The sequence below is a fragment of the Chinchilla lanigera genome, unplaced genomic scaffold (assembly GCF_000276665.1).
Source record: "Chinchilla lanigera isolate Chin_1 unplaced genomic scaffold, ChiLan1.0 scaffold00068, whole genome shotgun sequence".
Lineage (NCBI taxonomy): Eukaryota > Metazoa > Chordata > Mammalia > Rodentia > Chinchillidae > Chinchilla > Chinchilla lanigera.
The window spans coordinates 12,660,308-12,676,951 of NW_004955469.1; the positions used below are offsets into that span (position 1 = coordinate 12,660,308).

At 48.5% G+C, this 16,644-nt stretch overlaps 1 protein-coding gene across 3 annotated transcripts in view; it reads right to left on the minus strand.

Moving 5' to 3' along the window:
• Window positions 1–16,644, minus strand: part of Galnt14 (polypeptide N-acetylgalactosaminyltransferase 14) — a 215,589-nt gene that overhangs the window by 10,117 nt on the left and 188,828 nt on the right. For 2 of the 3 annotated variants that reach the window (XM_005400557.2, XM_005400559.2), the window contains exons 10-13: window positions 8,632–8,758; window positions 6,382–6,474; window positions 2,221–2,304; window positions 1,611–1,755 (exon numbers count right to left, since the gene is read on the minus strand). In XM_005400557.2, the coding sequence (XP_005400614.1) occupies window positions 1,611–1,755; window positions 2,221–2,304; window positions 6,382–6,474; window positions 8,632–8,758 (449 nt within the window). The remainder of the gene's footprint in view (window positions 1–1,610; window positions 1,756–2,220; window positions 2,305–6,381; window positions 6,475–8,631; window positions 8,759–16,644) is intronic. The other variant, XM_005400558.2, reaches the window with a different exon arrangement.

Consider the following 16,644-nt stretch of genomic DNA (forward strand, 5'->3'; position numbering starts at 1 on the left):
TTTCACAATGACCCTGAGATCCCTCAAGCCTTCTCCTGGCACCTCATAGTATCCCCCTCCTGAGGATAAAACTCGGCCTCCTCCATGCAGGAAGAGATCAGTATTTGGCTCCTGTTTCTCTCCAGCCTCAAGCCCCACTGCACCCTCACATTCCACCCCTTGGACCCAACTTACCTAGCAGCCAGGTTTCAGCATATGCTGCATTTCCTGAGCCACCCTCTCTCCCTCTCCTGACCAGGCCTATTTCTACTCTTCTCTCAGGATGCAGCTCATTTTCAAGCCCTCTGGGACAACTTCCCTGATCGTTGCAACTTGGATACCACCTCTCTGTGCTCCTACCGTACCCAGACATTACACTACAGTGGCTGCCTAGTCTCTTGTTCCGTGTCAGGTCCCCCGAAGGGTCCATAAGGCCCCCAATTTAGTCTTTCATCTCTACATCCTTGCAGTTGGCTGAAAAGTGCTCGCTAAATGCATGAATGAATGAATTCATGAAGAGATGAAGACAACGAATTTGTGAAGCAATAAATAGGGGGTTTTCAAAGCTGGAAATACAGATAAAATCTCCAAGAAAGTTTATAGAGAAAAGAACAGTGACCTGAGAACTGTGGCAAACACCTGTTATGAGAGCACAAAGGGGAAGAGAGCCAAGAAATCAGACAGGAGGAACAGGGTTGCAGGCAAATGGGGACCCTACAGAGTCCCAAGAGCCAGGAGGGACAGCATGCGATGGATGTGCTTGGCTGAGTGCTATGCAGGTCAAGACAGGTTGTGACTTTGTCAGTGGCCTTGAAAACAGCAGGTCAATCTTCGGAAGGAAAAATACAGTCCTGCAAAAATGGGGGTGTGCTCTGTTGAGGAATCAGGTAAGGTATAAGGAAGTCTTTTTGTGAAGGGGCCACAGTGGTCCTGTGGGCTTGGGGTAAGCAAGAGAGGCAGAGGTGGAGCCAGGGGCCCAGGGCAGGAGCTGGGGAGTGGGTGGGCAATAAACAGAGGTGATTAAGGATGAATCGATACACGAGGATGAATGAAGGCGCCATGCAGAAATGGGGTGGCTGATGGCTTTAACAAATCCGATGTAAGTGCCTGGAAGTTAGGTTTGTGTCAGCTGGGAAAATCACCAAGCAGGCATTTTTGTCTCCAGTAGCAGGCTTTTCTGCCTTTGCATGTCATATTTGTGAGGTAGCTGTCACCCGCTCTGCCTGACCCAGCACAGATTTTCAACAGCAGATAGTGAGTCTGACACCAATGGCAGCCTCACTAAGCTCCTGCTCACTTTTGGCACAATGTTGTGTGTTAAGTTTCCTTTCTCGGGGAATCCTTTTACATATGTGAAAACCTAGAAGAATAAACAAGGTAGCAGTGTGTGTGTGTGTGTGTGTGTGTGTGTGTGTGTGTGTGTGTGAAAACCTAGTAGAATAAACAAGGTAGCAGAGTGTGTGTGTGTGTGTGTGTGTGTGTGTGTGTGTGTGTGTGAGTTCTCCTTTTCCTGTTCTGCTGCTGATCTCTGGTTAAAGTTGGGAGCCACAGAAGAGTAGGTAACCAAGGATCACCTCGCCACCTCCCTCTTCTGTGGCACATGGTGCTGTGTCCTCACCCAGTGACTTTACCTGCGACTTTGCTTCTTCTCCTTTGAGCTTGACACAGGGGCTCAGCCTTAGGTTCGGGATCTCTTGGTCATTCTGCTTTTGAGACTCAAGGCACTTGTGCCTCTGCCGGATGTTGCCCTTCTGGATGGAGGAATCCTGTGGGACACTGGAGGAAAGCCACAGGGAGAGATGAAAGCTACTACTCTCAGGATCCACAAACACTCGCGGCTGGAGAGGTTGGGGATATGTTTTGAGAACGGCAGGACCATCTCCCCCTGCTGTCACAAAGACAAGCACTGCTCAGAAAAGGGGAGGATGCCAGCAGGTGTGAGAGAGCCCAAGGAACTCACAGGAGCTACAGCTGGAGAGCCAGTATCAGCAAGCCCATGCTCTCAGGACAATACCCAGGACACCAGTCCCAAGAGCTGAGCAATACCGCAATTGGCTACTCTCAGTCCCTCCTGCTGCTAATTTGATAGAATTCCCCTTCCAGCTTTAGAATTAAGGGGAGCCAACTTGTCTTCTTGGTCTTCCATGGACTTAGAACCCTCATCCAGCTGTGTCTGCCCACACCCCCAAGCCAGTTGCAGGCTTTCTCTGGGACAAGCCAAGGCTCCAGCAGAAGGGGTACCTGAGCTCTGGGTAGACGTTCTCCAGGTACCACTTAAAGCTCTGGCACTGCAGATTCCTCCTCAGATTCAGCCTGCTCTCAATGCTGGGGGTGACAAAGACAAATCAGCCATCAGAGGCAGAACCATGACAGCGACCCAGACTGAGGTGCACAAGGCGCGACTGGTGCCCACACACCATGCCCACGTGTCTCCAGAGGGAGCTGGGGAAATGAAGGAAGCAGAGATTTCTATAGCTCCAGAAAGAGCTATGGAAACATCTAGCAATATCTCACGATGGGATGGTGATGACACTGAGGACTTGTGTTTTTATTTGAAAATGGAATTTGGGGGTGTTTTTACTTTTCATTAAAAACAAAGCTGCAGGAACTTTCAGCATATTGTTAATAACTCACTGCCAGAGCTCTGGGTCTACTTACTCACAATCTCTCTACGGATTCTGCAGGTGAAGTACCACTGCCCATTGCCACAGCCCCAGAGAATTCTCTTCCTTGGCTGGTGCTGGGGTGTCTGGTCATGTATTTATTTTGCAAATATTCTGAGTACCTACTGTGTGTCAGGCATTATACCTCATGTGCCATGGAAAGCTTTGAGGCAGTAGAACAAGGCAGTGAAACAAGCATCAGAGCCCCATGTGGCATAGGGTGGATGGAGGGGACTTTGGGGACCCCCAGAAGTGAACCTTTGCCCGTCTAGTCTACGATGGCTAAGACAGTAATGTGATGGCAGTATCTAGAAAGAACAGTGGATACCACAGACCAGTGATTGTGAACCCCTTACAGCTTTCAGTGATACAAATAGCCCACTATGGCATGTGTGCCAAAGGTTCACCACCACTACCACAGACAAACCAGAGAGCACATGAGGTCGGGGCCCTACTACACGTGGGGAGCAGGCAAGACAGACTTGAAAATAGATGTGCATGTGAATGATAGGAGGGAGGAGAAGAGTAGGAGGGATGGGAGCAGGGACAGTGCATCAAGGGTCATGAGGCACCACTGAGCTACCTAGACTTCACCTGAAGGGCACTGGGACGAAACTGGTGGGCTCTAAGAGGGGTATGATGTGCTGATGTTTGGATGTCTGTGTTGATTTGGGAATGGGCCTGATGGGACAGAGCTAGGAACAGGAAGGACAGAAACGAGGCCACTATGGAACCCAGGTGCCAATCATTCCTCCATTAGGGAAGTAGGGGAGGGGATGGAGATCAACAGCATCAATCCTCCACTTCCCTCAATCTGCACTGCCTGAAACGATCTAAGCCATTCAGACTTTGTCTTTCTGCGAGGCCAACACGACCAGCCCTGCCTCCTGTCCAGCCTCCCCTCCTTCTTCTCTTGGCCTCAGCTCCAAGACTGCACCAGAATTTATAACAGAGCACAGACTATACCTCCTCTGCAGCATCAGCTCCTCTGGGACAGGATGGGCAGGTTTTTAGTGCACGCAGTGCTGGATGTTCAGCAAGGGCCTGGTGCTCGGCGTGTGAATGACACAGCACTGATGCCGTAGAGGAAGGGAGGGAAGGGACAAGGTGACACCTAGATTTCTGATTTGGCCGACAGGATGCAGAGAAGGCTGTTCATGGAGATAGGGAGTATGGAAAGAAGTGCAGATGGAGGAGCAAACTTCATGAGTTCAGTTTAGGACTCGTGGTCTGGGAGGCATCCTGGTGGAGGTGTCTGGTTGCTACTTGGATAAGGGCCTAGAGCTCAGAGGACAGGTTCTGGTTAGAAACAGATCTGCAAGTATGGGTAGCACAGAGGTTGCAGTCAGGGCCAGTGATGCATAGTAAGAGGATGGAAAGGGTGGGAAGAAGAAACCAAGTCTACAAATGAAGCCGAAAGATGGAGCCTCGTAGCAGATACTGCAACACTCTGGGGGCTTTCGGGCTGAGGGGACACACCACAGTGGGGCTGAGGAAGGGGTGGGGAGCAGCCCAGGAGAACCGGGAGTGCAGCAGTCCAGGCTCAGCCAGGAGGGAGCAGCCACCGGAGATGGGGTTGACAGCAAGACAGACTTCTGCTTCCTGAAATTGGGCTGTGCACTGGCTGAAAACCGGTGCGTGCTGAGCAATGCTGGACTGAGGAGGGTATTTAGTTTGTTTTCTTTCCTCCACAGACACTGAGTAAGTGTAAATGTGGGTGGAAATGACAGAGCACAGGACAGATGAGATCGGAGAGAGAGCAGAGGCGCCTGGAGACAAGTCCCAGCTGCACACTGGAACCGTGGCTGTGGCGGGAATGGATCTTTTACAAATTGCACAGCCTGGGTCCCTCAGACCAAGTCCATCAGCCCTGTGAGACAGAAGCCCAGGTATAAGCAGTTCTGAAGCTCCTCAGAAAATTCCACTTATAACCTTGTTTGGGAATGTTCCCCAAGAACCCTGTTCTACAAATTGGGGTCCTCAGCTCAGCAACGTATCACCTGAGGGCTTATTAGAAACGCAGACCTCTAGAATCAGGTTCTGCATCTTAGTGTGATCCTTGGGAGATCTGTGCACACATCAAAACCTGAACGGCCCTGCACTAGGATTCAGAAGATGAATCCAGACCGTGGGAACCGGAGAGATGTTGATTTATGAGTGAGTGTGGGCATGAATGGAACATTGAGAGTGCAGGTGGAGGGCTGGCCTACCACTGCAGGAAGTACACCTGTCCCCTGAGACCAAAGAGACCAAGAAGGATGATGCAGATGCAGTAAAGCTAATGGGTTGGTTTGTCTTGGGAAATCGATGTCTATTTCATCTGTAAAACAGGTGTCATTTGCTGGCAGAGAAAGGAGAGGGTGGACTCCAGGGTGGGGGAGAGAAAAAGGCTTACTAAAGGTGGAGGACAGGCCTGGCTGAGACTGATGGCTGCAAAGCATGGTCAGTAGCAGCAGCTGGTGTTTCCATTACCAGTCAGCAGCCTAGGCACAGGGGAAGAAGAGGTACAAAGTCGGGCTTCTCCAGTCAGGGTGAGGAAATGTGGAGGCTAAGGAGGGATTGCCAGATGGAAAACAGGACAGAAGTTCCGAGGACAAGATCTTCTAAGGTCTTTCAGTCCAATTATTTAAATACAGGATGATCAAAAATTGCATAGTTTTAAACTTATTTTATATGATAACATACCAGGATATACAAAAAGTGATAATTTTATCATTCATTCAATACAAGAATGACTGACTGAAACAACGTCTGCCCAATAGTCAGTACATAAACAAATGCACTGCCTGAGTGACATTCAGGGTGAAGTGATAAGCACATAAGAAGAAGTTGGGGGCCGTGGCCAGTGGACCAGAAGTCCTGATGGGAATGAGAGTTAGAGAACTGGACGACCAGCAGAGACTGCACGTGAGTTCACAGGTTCACGCCATTTTGGCTGCTCCTGACATAATCCTTCTGTGCAGTGATAAGCCTGATTTAGGAAGTTGAAAGCCCATCTATTCAACAGCCTTCATGAGACTAGTGAGTAATATTAGTAGGACAAAAAGCCATTGGTTGTCCCCCTCCAAAAGAAATGACAGCAAACGAAGTTGCTATTTTTCTCTATTCCAATCAACTCCAAGTTGGGGAATGCAAGGCCACACAGTTTTGCAATCAGGCAGGTGTGGTCTGATCTTCCATTCTCTTACAGCAGTGTGATCCATCTCAGATATTTTCACTTGCACAAGCCTTGGTTTCCTGACCTGTCAAACAGGGGTAACTAGGGCCACTTCTTGGATCTGAGGGCAGATTAATGAGATGCTTCATGTAATGCTATTTAGCCTTTAAACATATTTTGCCCTTTCTTTTCTCCCATAAAGCTTGGGCATTGCTGGAGGGGACATGTACGTGCACATTGCTCCTCTAGGGAAGGAGGGGGAGCTTAGGCTTAGGCAAATAGAAGTAAAGAGAACTCTGACCTGGAGGGACCAGTCTCATATCTTTTCTGCAAAGAGCTGGAAATATTGGTGAATTGTGCAAGGCCCAGCTCAGCTCCTCCTAAAGACTTGGCAGCCCGGGTGGCAGAGGATCCCTGCACAACCAGGACAGGGCAGAGCACTGAGGAATATGGAAGAAGAGCAGCCATAACCCCAGGCCTAGGGGAGCTTGCAGGCTCAGGGAAATCAGCTAGGCTGGGAGGTCAGCTAAGGGCCCAGGCCCTTCTTGTCTCTCTGCCCTTCTCAACCTGCATGACACTTACTTTCCAAAAGGCCTCTCCAGGGCAAAAGGCCGGGCAGCATAGTAGTATTGCTTGTATTCATCCATCCACACTTCGGCTGTCCGCTTGGTGTTCCTGGGAGACAGGGGTGTCAGGAAGCGGATATCTGGGAGAACCTCTGACGTACCCAGATGAAATATACACTGGCAAAACTGGCGGTGGGGCAGGGGGATCATGATGGAGCCATTATCATTGCTGTTCCCAGGGTGCTGAGCCCAGCAAAACACCCTTATCTCCAAATGCATCTTTACCCCAACCAACACACAGGATTTTAGTAGTAGCAACAACCTTTCCCTAAAAGGTACTGATCAGAAACTGAACTTCTGTGTCTCTGAGCTATAGAAAAGATCCAGGAGAAGCAGGTACATTGGCTTGTCACCAATAACTCAGAGAACAAAGGCAAACAAACCCTGCTGCTCTGGACCAGTCCAGCCTGGGTTCTTTGGACTTTTGCTCCATGATTCTCCCCTTTATCACAGGGGCCATGCTGCAGCCCACCTCTTCAGGGGGAAGTCAGCGCATGTGCAGGCCAAGCAAGGAGCTTGGTGCTGGTATAAAGCATCGGTAATCAAGGCATTTCCTTTCATCCTTCAGCCTTTTGCTAGCATTCTAGTGTTTTCATCAGATAGTTACTGTATGTCTGACTCCAAAGGTCACAGAAAAGGGGACAAGAGAGACAGAGAGACAGAGAGACAGAAAGACAGAGGATATCACTCGGCAACCTGGGGGCAGAGACTCTAGGAAAAGCTCCAGAATCCAGAGAAAAAGAGATCAACAATCAGGTAGCAGTGGCCTTGGCAATCCCAGCACCTGTGAAGCCCATGAATGTAAACTTCGGGTTTAACATTTTAACATGGTTACATGGACGAGAGCATGCTCCTCCAGATTCTAGTTCTGTTTTGGAGAAAGGCAAGCATCTTCCCAGGAGGCACCTCAAATAACAGTTATGCACAGACAGACCCATTCTGGTTAGCATGTCTTGCTGCCCCTTCCAGGGCCAACCATCAGGAAACTAGAAGCTGCTTTGTATCAGTGCCATATTCCCTAACCATGGGAAGTCCAAAGAACCCCAACCATATTCCCTAAATGGCCCACTGCTGGGTGCAGGATGCCCAAGGCCAAGGTACACCCCCACCCCAGCCCCATTTTCCTAGACTAGTTCCTTGCAAGTGGCTACAGGGCCCCTACACAGCTTACTATGCCAGATGCCCCCAGCCTACTTTTGCATTTCAAGAGGCTAAGACCTGGTGCTCCCTGGATGGCTGATTTTTCTCACTATCCCACACTTGCACACAACATCTTTACAGAAAGTGTTATTCATTTTCCCATTCTCAAACTCATGCCTCCTCTGAGATGGCTGTGTCAGGATGTGATACACAACTGTTCGTATGTGTGAAAAATAGGAAGGAAGAGCATAGAGGACAATGACACCCCAAATGAAGAATGCCACCGAAGCAGTATGTAGCTCTCTTTTCCCAAATGGACCAAAACACAGGAAAAAAGGAAGAGAGGATTAGATGGATGCTAAGAGATAAGAGGGTCAAGGAAAGGGAGAGAAGCAAGAGGAAAAGATGGAGAAAGGGGGGAATGAATATATTATATATATATAGTTATATATAACTATATATAATATAATAACTATATATAACTATATATAGTTTATATATAATACATACATATACAGTTTTACAAGCAGGTTAAAAGAGAAATGAAGGAAAGGAGAAGGTATATGAAGGTAGGGAGAAAGGCCAGGCAAGTGGGCACCATCAGATCACTGAGTCCCAGTACCTTATGGAGTAGGCATACTGTCCCCAGGTAGGAGCAGAAAATGCCTGGGATAGAAACCAGGATCTCAGGATGCGCTTAGCATGGACCCTTCTGGCTCATGGTTGAGGCCCTGGAGCAGAAACATAGAGGCATGCTTCATGCTGTCCTATTCCTACTTCTTCCCAGGGATCTTCCCCAGGTGAAGCTGCCTGAAGATAACAGTAGATCTAGAATGCAGAGTAAAAAACACTACCCTTCCTATATCCCATGCAACCACAAATACTGGAGCCTAAGCCCTGCAGAATGGCACTGACTTGACATCCTAAGGCCATGCAGGGAACCTTGTCAAGCCTCAAGGATGCATCAGAAAAGCCTTGGCCCTAAAGGTGGATTTCCAGGCAGAGTCCAGAGAGCAGCCACACAGCTGCTGCCCACACTGGCTGAGCCCCGGATAGGCACACTTACTTTATGTATGTGTTGGCGTTTCCATCAGGGAAAACATACGGGTGCTTCTTCCGGAAGACGTGTCCCACGCGGCTGCAGGGAACAATCTCCAGGCTGCCCCCACACATCCACACACGGAAGGAGATTTCTGTAAGACAGACACACTGTGGGTCTGAGGCACTGGGTGGCAGGCACACCAAGCCAAGCCACTATGGGTGGCTAAGAACAGATCGTGTGCTCCTCTGGCTGGGAACACACCTATGTGAGGATGACAGTGCTCACAATTCCGAGGTGGTATGAGGTAACACACAGCTAGTAGTGGCACACTGGCATAGATTCAGTGTTCAGCGTGGCTGGGCAGCAGGTTTTACAGGGGTGATTTTGCCTGGAGAAGGAAGGTCTTGAGAGCAATAAGAGTTGCTTAGGAATGTGCAGACAGTTTCAGTATGGAAAATAAAGAGTCACTTCTTATCACTGCAGGTGGTTATCACCAAGACCCTGGAGAAAGGAGTTCCATGTAAGACCAAGGGAGAGTTTTCTGCCATGAGCAGACTTGGGACAGGCTGGAACACTGTATCACGAGGATGTACCCAAGAGCCCTAAGCCTCCAGAAGACACCTGGAGAAGGTGCTCGTGACACTCCCTCCAGGCACTGGACAAGGGCAGCCTGAACAGCCCATGAGGAGGGAATCTGAGCAGTAATCAAGAACTGAGAGCACCTGCAGAAAATGCAGGAAGCTGCAAAGCTCTCTCTGGGGGTGCTCCTGAGGTAGGGGTCGTGAACACACACCCATTTCTCCCTCCTGGGGGGTTGCTGCTGTGGAGACCTCAGAGCAATGGAGGGGGTAAAGTTAGCAGATCCATGTATTTCTCCATGCTGGGGATTCCTCAGAAGCAGGCGCCAAGCAAGCCTCTGCCCCAGCACGAAGCAGTGGCACACTGAAGGGGCGGGGAAGCATTTCCTCATTGCCACTGTTAAGAACTGGCGGTATATGGTGATACTTTTTTGAAATGCAGAATGACCATTAGACAGTTATATTATTGCTTTAAAATTCTCTGCAGATAATGTAGAGACTGCACTCAGGGCTAGCTGCCCCCCGCAACCACTGGGAAGTGAGCCAGGGAGCCAGAAGCAGGTAGTGAGATACAAGTATTCCAGGGCCTTCCTACCACAGGCCTGTTCCCTCCAGTAACCTTTGCCCCAACTCCTGGCCTCCCCAGATTCCTCATCACTGTGCTTCTCTCATCTGCTCTGTCTCCCTTCCTTCCCTGTACCCCCTCATCCCAACTCTCCAAGCAGGGCTCCACCCTTGAATCTTCATCTTGATCCTCACCTGCTCCCACTCACATGTCCTCAGCCACTCTCCTGGACAAGCTGAAGCTCCTTCCCAGGAACACGCACAGAAAGGAAACAGGAAGAACTTAGCTTTGGGTTCAGCAGAGCAAAGTTTGCAGAAACTTACTACCTGGGTCCCTGGGGAACCTGCTTCAGCAGGTAGAGGCTGGATTTCCCTGTGTGCCAAACAAAGATTATGAAAATACTCCTCAAGAGTGCCACCATGAAATGAAACAGCTCTGAGGGGGGCTGTATAAACTCTAAACATGATCGGAAGCTCACTGGCGGGACTTATGTGATGCTTTTCTGAAGCCAGTTTCTTTAAAAGTTGGACCCTGATAAGCATTGCCTACTTCTTATACTATGCACAGCTGCCTCCTAGTTCCCTTCTTCTGCTGCACCGCAGGACACCCTTGAACTTGGTGGACTCAACATCTGAGACTATGACTCTCCATAAAGGTCCATGATTCAAAGTGGGGTAGCACTTGGCTGGGGCTTAGTCTTGTGCCTACAGCTTGGTGTTACATGAGTCGCTGTGCAAGGAGTGGCTTAGCCGAATGCCCAACACCCACATCTCCATCCGCAGATGAGTCCCTCCATCCCAAGGGACTTCAGCACACGTGTGACTCAGTCTCAGGATGGCTGCCTTCACTCGTGTGTGAGCCAATCCACTCCTCTCCAGGGACTCCAAACACACTCTGCTCCACTTCCTGAAAAGGAAACTCCTCTAATCCCCGCAAACCAGAGATGGGAGGCTTGCTTACTAGATATAAACTGTGCACCCTGCGCCAGCTTTCCTGCTAAAGATATGCATGTGCTTTAGCTACCGTATCTTGCTATCCATGCATTCAAATGAGACATATGTCCCACATCATTTGCAAAGCAAATCCTTCCAACCTGGGCTTCAACTATCTTCCCAAGCCCTGCAAGCTGACGCTCTCTATGTTGCCTTTGTCCAGCATTTTGCCTCATTCTGAATCCACAGACCTCCCCCTCCCCCATCACAGTCCTGGCACAGGACCCCTGCTGTCATCTGGCCCTGGCTCTTTTCCATCTTCCTTTGCTGTGCTGGTTTTCTTCCCCTACACCGTGAGGTTCTATCTTTGAATGACTTCCTGACATTGCTTCCTCATCTGATCACAGGGATTCACTGTGAAGAGTCCCCTCAATCCACCCACCTCACCTCTCCCAGGCCACCAGTGCCCACATCTGGGAGCTGTCTGACAGTGAGTCGGTAGGAGGTGAAGCCTATCTGAACTCGAAAATTCAGGCTCTGACCTCAAACCACCTGCCTCAACAAGAATATCTGCAACTGGCCAGTGCAGCTGTGGATGCAAAGACACTGACTTAAAGGAGCTTACAAAGTAACATAAGCGACAAATGAATAACTTGCATTTCTACCTTATCAACTCACTCGCCCAAAACTACAGAATGGCTGTGTTAGTTCTCCTTCAGGTCAGCTGCTCCACCCAGAGGAGCCTGCATCCCAGAGGAATTAAATGTGTCTACTCTGGAGTGCAGACCATCGTAATCAAACTTTCGGGAGGCACATGTCCTGACACGGATCAGGGTACTGCCACTGGAGTCAAGAGGCATGTGGGAGATGCAGCTTGGAGTTTCCCTATTACTGCAGTTATTTATAGGCAGTACAGTGTGGAATATTTAAAACCCAGGATATACGGCTGTCTTGCCCGTATCTGTGCCCCTGACTTCAGGATAAAGATGTGTATCCTCCCAGACTGGCAAGCTAGAGCTGCTGGTTGGCAGAGTTCTGCTGAAGCTTTAGGAAACATCTGTTAATCCCTGCCCTTTCTGAAGGGAGGCCGGAACAAGTGCCTTAAGAACAGTGTGGATGGTGGTGCGAGGCACAGCTGGAGCCTTGCTCTCCAGATCTACAGCCCTGAAGCATCGCCATTTCATCAGTGAAGGAATAGGGAGCAAGGGTCTCTGAGAGGGGAGTATGAAGGAGGTTCTTGCTGAGCCAGCACCCATGCCATCTCCCTAGTCATGAATACCAAGCAAACCCAAGTACACTCTCCATTCCAGGCAGGGAGGTGTGTAATTATTCTACCTCACTGGGGGCCTATGATGGTCTTACGTTCTTTGAACTTCAGATTAATATTTGGGAGCAAATTGCCCTCCTGCCATCCATTCCCTTCTCTTTTTTCCACCTCATCAACCCATCAGCCCTCCTAGGGGCCTCACACCTCACCTGAACAAACACCTACTTGGTGAGCCCATGAATGGCGGGCAGAATTCAGGGGCAAGGAGGCCACTTTCTCCCTGAGAACTACACCATGGCTATTCATATGTTCCAGTCCACTGGGCTGGCCAAGGTTCTAACTTGGTTTTTGTAGCCTGGTTTTTAACTAAGGCAAAGGGCACTATTCCACACAAGAGATTGCTCCATGGAGTCTGTCTTACATGGAGCTCATACAGTACTTACGTATGCATACTGTCTACATAGTAGTATCCATTCTCTCTCTGTCCAAGTTTAAGCCCATTGAGGATAATGGGATTGGAGAGGATGGTGGTGGCAGCAGAAAGAGACAGATTTACTTATTGTGATTGTTCAGTGTACACATGTGTATGTGCAATGGTAATTTTTAAATTCTTAGGGCATACTGTGCCAGGAAATAACCTCTGCACTATGGCTAGAATGTGTATCCCAAAGTGCCTTTGTTGGAAATTTGATCCCCAAAGCAACACTGTTGAGAAGTGAGTCCTTTTAAGAAGTGATAAGGTCATGAGGACTCTGCCCTCATGAATAGAGTGTTAGTGTCTCAGGAATGGGTCAGCTAGCACTGCAGTGAGTTCCTGATAAAGAGTAAGTTCATGATCCTCTCACCCCTGTTATGCATGTTTTCTTGGCCTTCTACCTTCTACCACACGATATAGTAAGAAGTACTTGGACTCGCCAGATATGGGCTCCTTGACCTTGGACTTCCCAGCCTCCACACTGTAAGAAATAAGTCTCTGCTCTCTACATCTTAGTCTGGCATTCCCTTACAGTAGCATAAAATTGGCTAAGACATTCTGCTATTATTCCTTAATGAATGCAAGAACTTGTCTAGAGATAATCTTATCGGTCCACAAAAGACTGACTTGAATCTGAATAAAATTGCTTTTCACCCACAACTGGGGCAATCAAGACTACATCCAGGACCCTGTTTCTGGACAATCATTAACCACAGGCACCACTGACTAGATAGATGGCTGACTGCAAATGTCAGTGGTACCTGCTTCTACCAGGGTCCTCTGGGATGAAACTCAGTGAGACCTGGGGAGAGTGGGGAGCAGCGGCAGAGGTGTCCCTGTGGGAATGCACCTGGGTATGGGTTTAGCCGAGTAGCTCAGACAGGAATGGAGCACTGGGCAGCTTTTGCTTACTCTCTCCATCTAAGGGAAAGGTGATGTTTCATCCGACTTGGTGTTCTTCCTAGATGAGGCCACTTCCCTAATCCTGAGGCACAGAGCGCAGAAAACATGAGGCCAAAAGTAGGTGGAATAAACCATCCTGGCAGGTAGGACATAACTGTTTTTAAGGGATGCTGTTCCCATCCAGTCTGCAAGGGAAGGCAGCCAGCCCTGCCAGAGCAGAGGCACCTGCATCGGCTGTCTCACAGCCTTGTAATACGTGATGTGATCAATGTCTAGTGCTGCTGTAATGAACTGCCACAAACTTCACGGGTTTGCTTGAGTCCTCAGCTCAGGGCCTCACAAGGTGAAATCAAGATGTTAGTGGACCACGCTCCTTTCTGGAAGCCCAGTTTGTTTGTAGAACTGAGTTCTTAGAGCAGTAGGACCGTGGCTCCCTTTGCTTTGCTGTCCCCCCTCTGCTACTTAGGTGTCCCCACCTCCATTTTCGAACCAGCAGCGATGGGTCAAGTCCTTCTTGAGTTCTTCAGCTCTCTGACTTGTTCCACTTCTCTGCTGCCTCCAGCCTGAGCAAGCCCTGCTTTTAAGGACTAGACCCATTTGCATAATGTCCCAACTTTGGGTCATCAATTAGTGACCTTACCACATCACCTGAATCCCTTTTGCCATGTAAGGTGACAGCTTGACGGGTACTAGGGGTTGGGATGTGGATATCTTTTGGGGGATGGTTCCCCCTACCACAGAGATCACTCTCTCAACTTTAAGACTTGGAAACAGACTTGGTGAGGTAAAGTAATTTCCCCAGATGGGAGTTAGTGGTTATTATGGGATTCAAACTTACGTCCTGTCTGATTCCAGAGCCCATACTTTTCTTATAACACACACAGACCCCAAGCCTGGAATAGGTTGGCATCCCAGACAATATTCTGGGGATGGTGGGTGGTGGTGAATCCTTTCTGGGATCCACCTCATCCCTTTCTTTTCAGCACTGTCTTTTGTGCTTGCTGTGTTTGGTAACACCCCATTCTAAATTCAGGAATCCCATGTTCTCCCCACTTATGTGTAGCAAGGTCTCCTTCGTTGGAAATATGCCCCCCACTCCCCACCCCAACACGCACTTCTTATTGGGCCACAGATTCCTTTTATCTCTAAAGAACAAAAGCTCAAAGTAAAATGCAGCTCAAAGTAAGTAGATATATTACCTGTATCCTGTGTTATGTAAAGTGGAGTTTAAACATCCAATTTTAATGCAAATCAACTGAAAAAAAAAAAAAAAGCCTAAAAGCCACATTTCCCTAATGCCTGCTCATGTCCTAAACTGTGGATATAATTATCAAAACTATTCAGCTCGTTTAGAGACACTTTGTGGGAAGGTGGCTCCAGGGTCGAGGTGTGAATGTGCGGTGGGAGGTTGGCCAAGACAGCAGGGCTTTCCTGTGGCCGCTACAGCTGGTCCACAGCTTCTAACTGATAAAAAGCAAGCCAGGGCAGGGCAGGCACAGCATCCAATTAAGCATGGGGTCAAAGTTACCTTGGCCAACAATCTCATGTATTCTTGTGCTATAAAATTGTCAACCCAACATACACAAGCACATCTACAAAACATACAAATTCTATTTCTTGGAAAGGAAAGATGCTTCTGCCTGCTGTTACTATTCTCATATTTAAAGGGCACACTAAAACATGGTTCCATTTAGCGCAATAAAACCTACTTTAAAGTGGTGGCCTTGTATATCGTACAGTCAGAACCTCCATATCTGTGGGTTCCTCATCCACAGTTTCAATGAGCCATGGCTTATTATTTTACTGAAAATATTTCAAAAAACTGCATCTGTATTGAACATATACAGATTGTTTTTCTGTCATTTTCCCCTAAGCCATATAGCACAACAACTACGTACACTGCATTTACATCATATTAAGTATATAAGTAATTGAGAGATTAAAGCATATAAGAGGTTGTATATGGGTAATATGTTAGCACTGTGTCATTTTATATAAGAGATTTGAGCATCCATAAATTGGTATGGGAGGGGTGGTCCTAGAACCAATTCCCCACAGATACCAACTCTGAGTTCCCTTCCCTTTCAGTCTACTCTTTGTACATGCATTTAATGAGCAGTTTCTACTGTCCTGAGCTTCAAGAACATAAAGCTGGATGAATGGTTTTGTCTTTAGCTCTAGGTTTAGCAAGAGACAAGGCAGGGTGGAGGCACAGGTGAAGAAAACCTGGTGAGGAGGAGCACACAGTGAGGGAACGGATGGGCAAAAGAGAGGGCAGGGAAGGTGTTCCAGCTCTAGAGGCGGCCTCTCCAGTGCCGTCTCCTGCAGGGAACTCTGCATTGAGCAGAGAGGGAGGCTTGGCCATGGTAGAAGGTCAGGCACAGTCTGAGATGTGCTGGAGGTCTTGTCAGTGCCTCTGGACATAGGGTTGGAGGAAGAAGCAGGTGATGAGGTCAAAGAAGTAGGCAAGGTTATAAGAACGACTCAGGAGAGACCCATGGGCTTCCTCTGTAGGACAGGAGGGAGCTGCTGTGGACTTAGCTTAGGAGGTTTGCATTCCAGGAGGGGCATTTTGGCAAGAGTATGGGAAGATGGGACAGGTAGAATGGAGACAGAGGACCACTTAAAAGACTGGTAGGCTGAGAAAGAAGGGTGTGAGGCATGGTAGGGGAAGTGGATCTTTAGGACTTGGCAACTTGGGGGCTCTCCTGCCACACCCTGGGGCCAGCATTCTTTTCCTCTGACTGGCAGCTCCCTTCAATGTTGGCACTACCTCTCCTTTGCTGCTGAAGCATCACTCACATACCCCGTCCAAATCTCCAGTCATCCACAGACACACTTTCAAATTCCCACCTTTACACACTCAGGTGCCTCATTATCCCCATCTGCAGATGGTACCCTATTCACATGGTATATCCACCCTTGGAAAAGCACTACCTTTTCTGGTACATAAAATGCTAAAAAAAATACCCAGGAATGGCTTTCAAAGTGCTGTTAGCTGACACAACATAATGGAATGTTGGGGTGTGAGAAACAGAGTATTTCCTGTGATGGCTGTCTGCAGTCCTTTTTTGTGTGTGTGGTTTAAAAATTTTTGTGATGGATTATAAAGTGTCTCTCTCACACCTCCCTGGGACCCTTTCCCAACTTCTCTATTCAAAGCAGCCCCTGTTAATGCCAAATGACTCCAAAGCTGGCTGGATGAGATTGCTTCTTGATTTGAGCAGATGTGTGTTAACATTGCTATAAAGGAAAGGTCCTGGTGTGTTGGACCAGAATGTGCTATCATTGGATGAAGCCTGCATCCAAAGTCACTG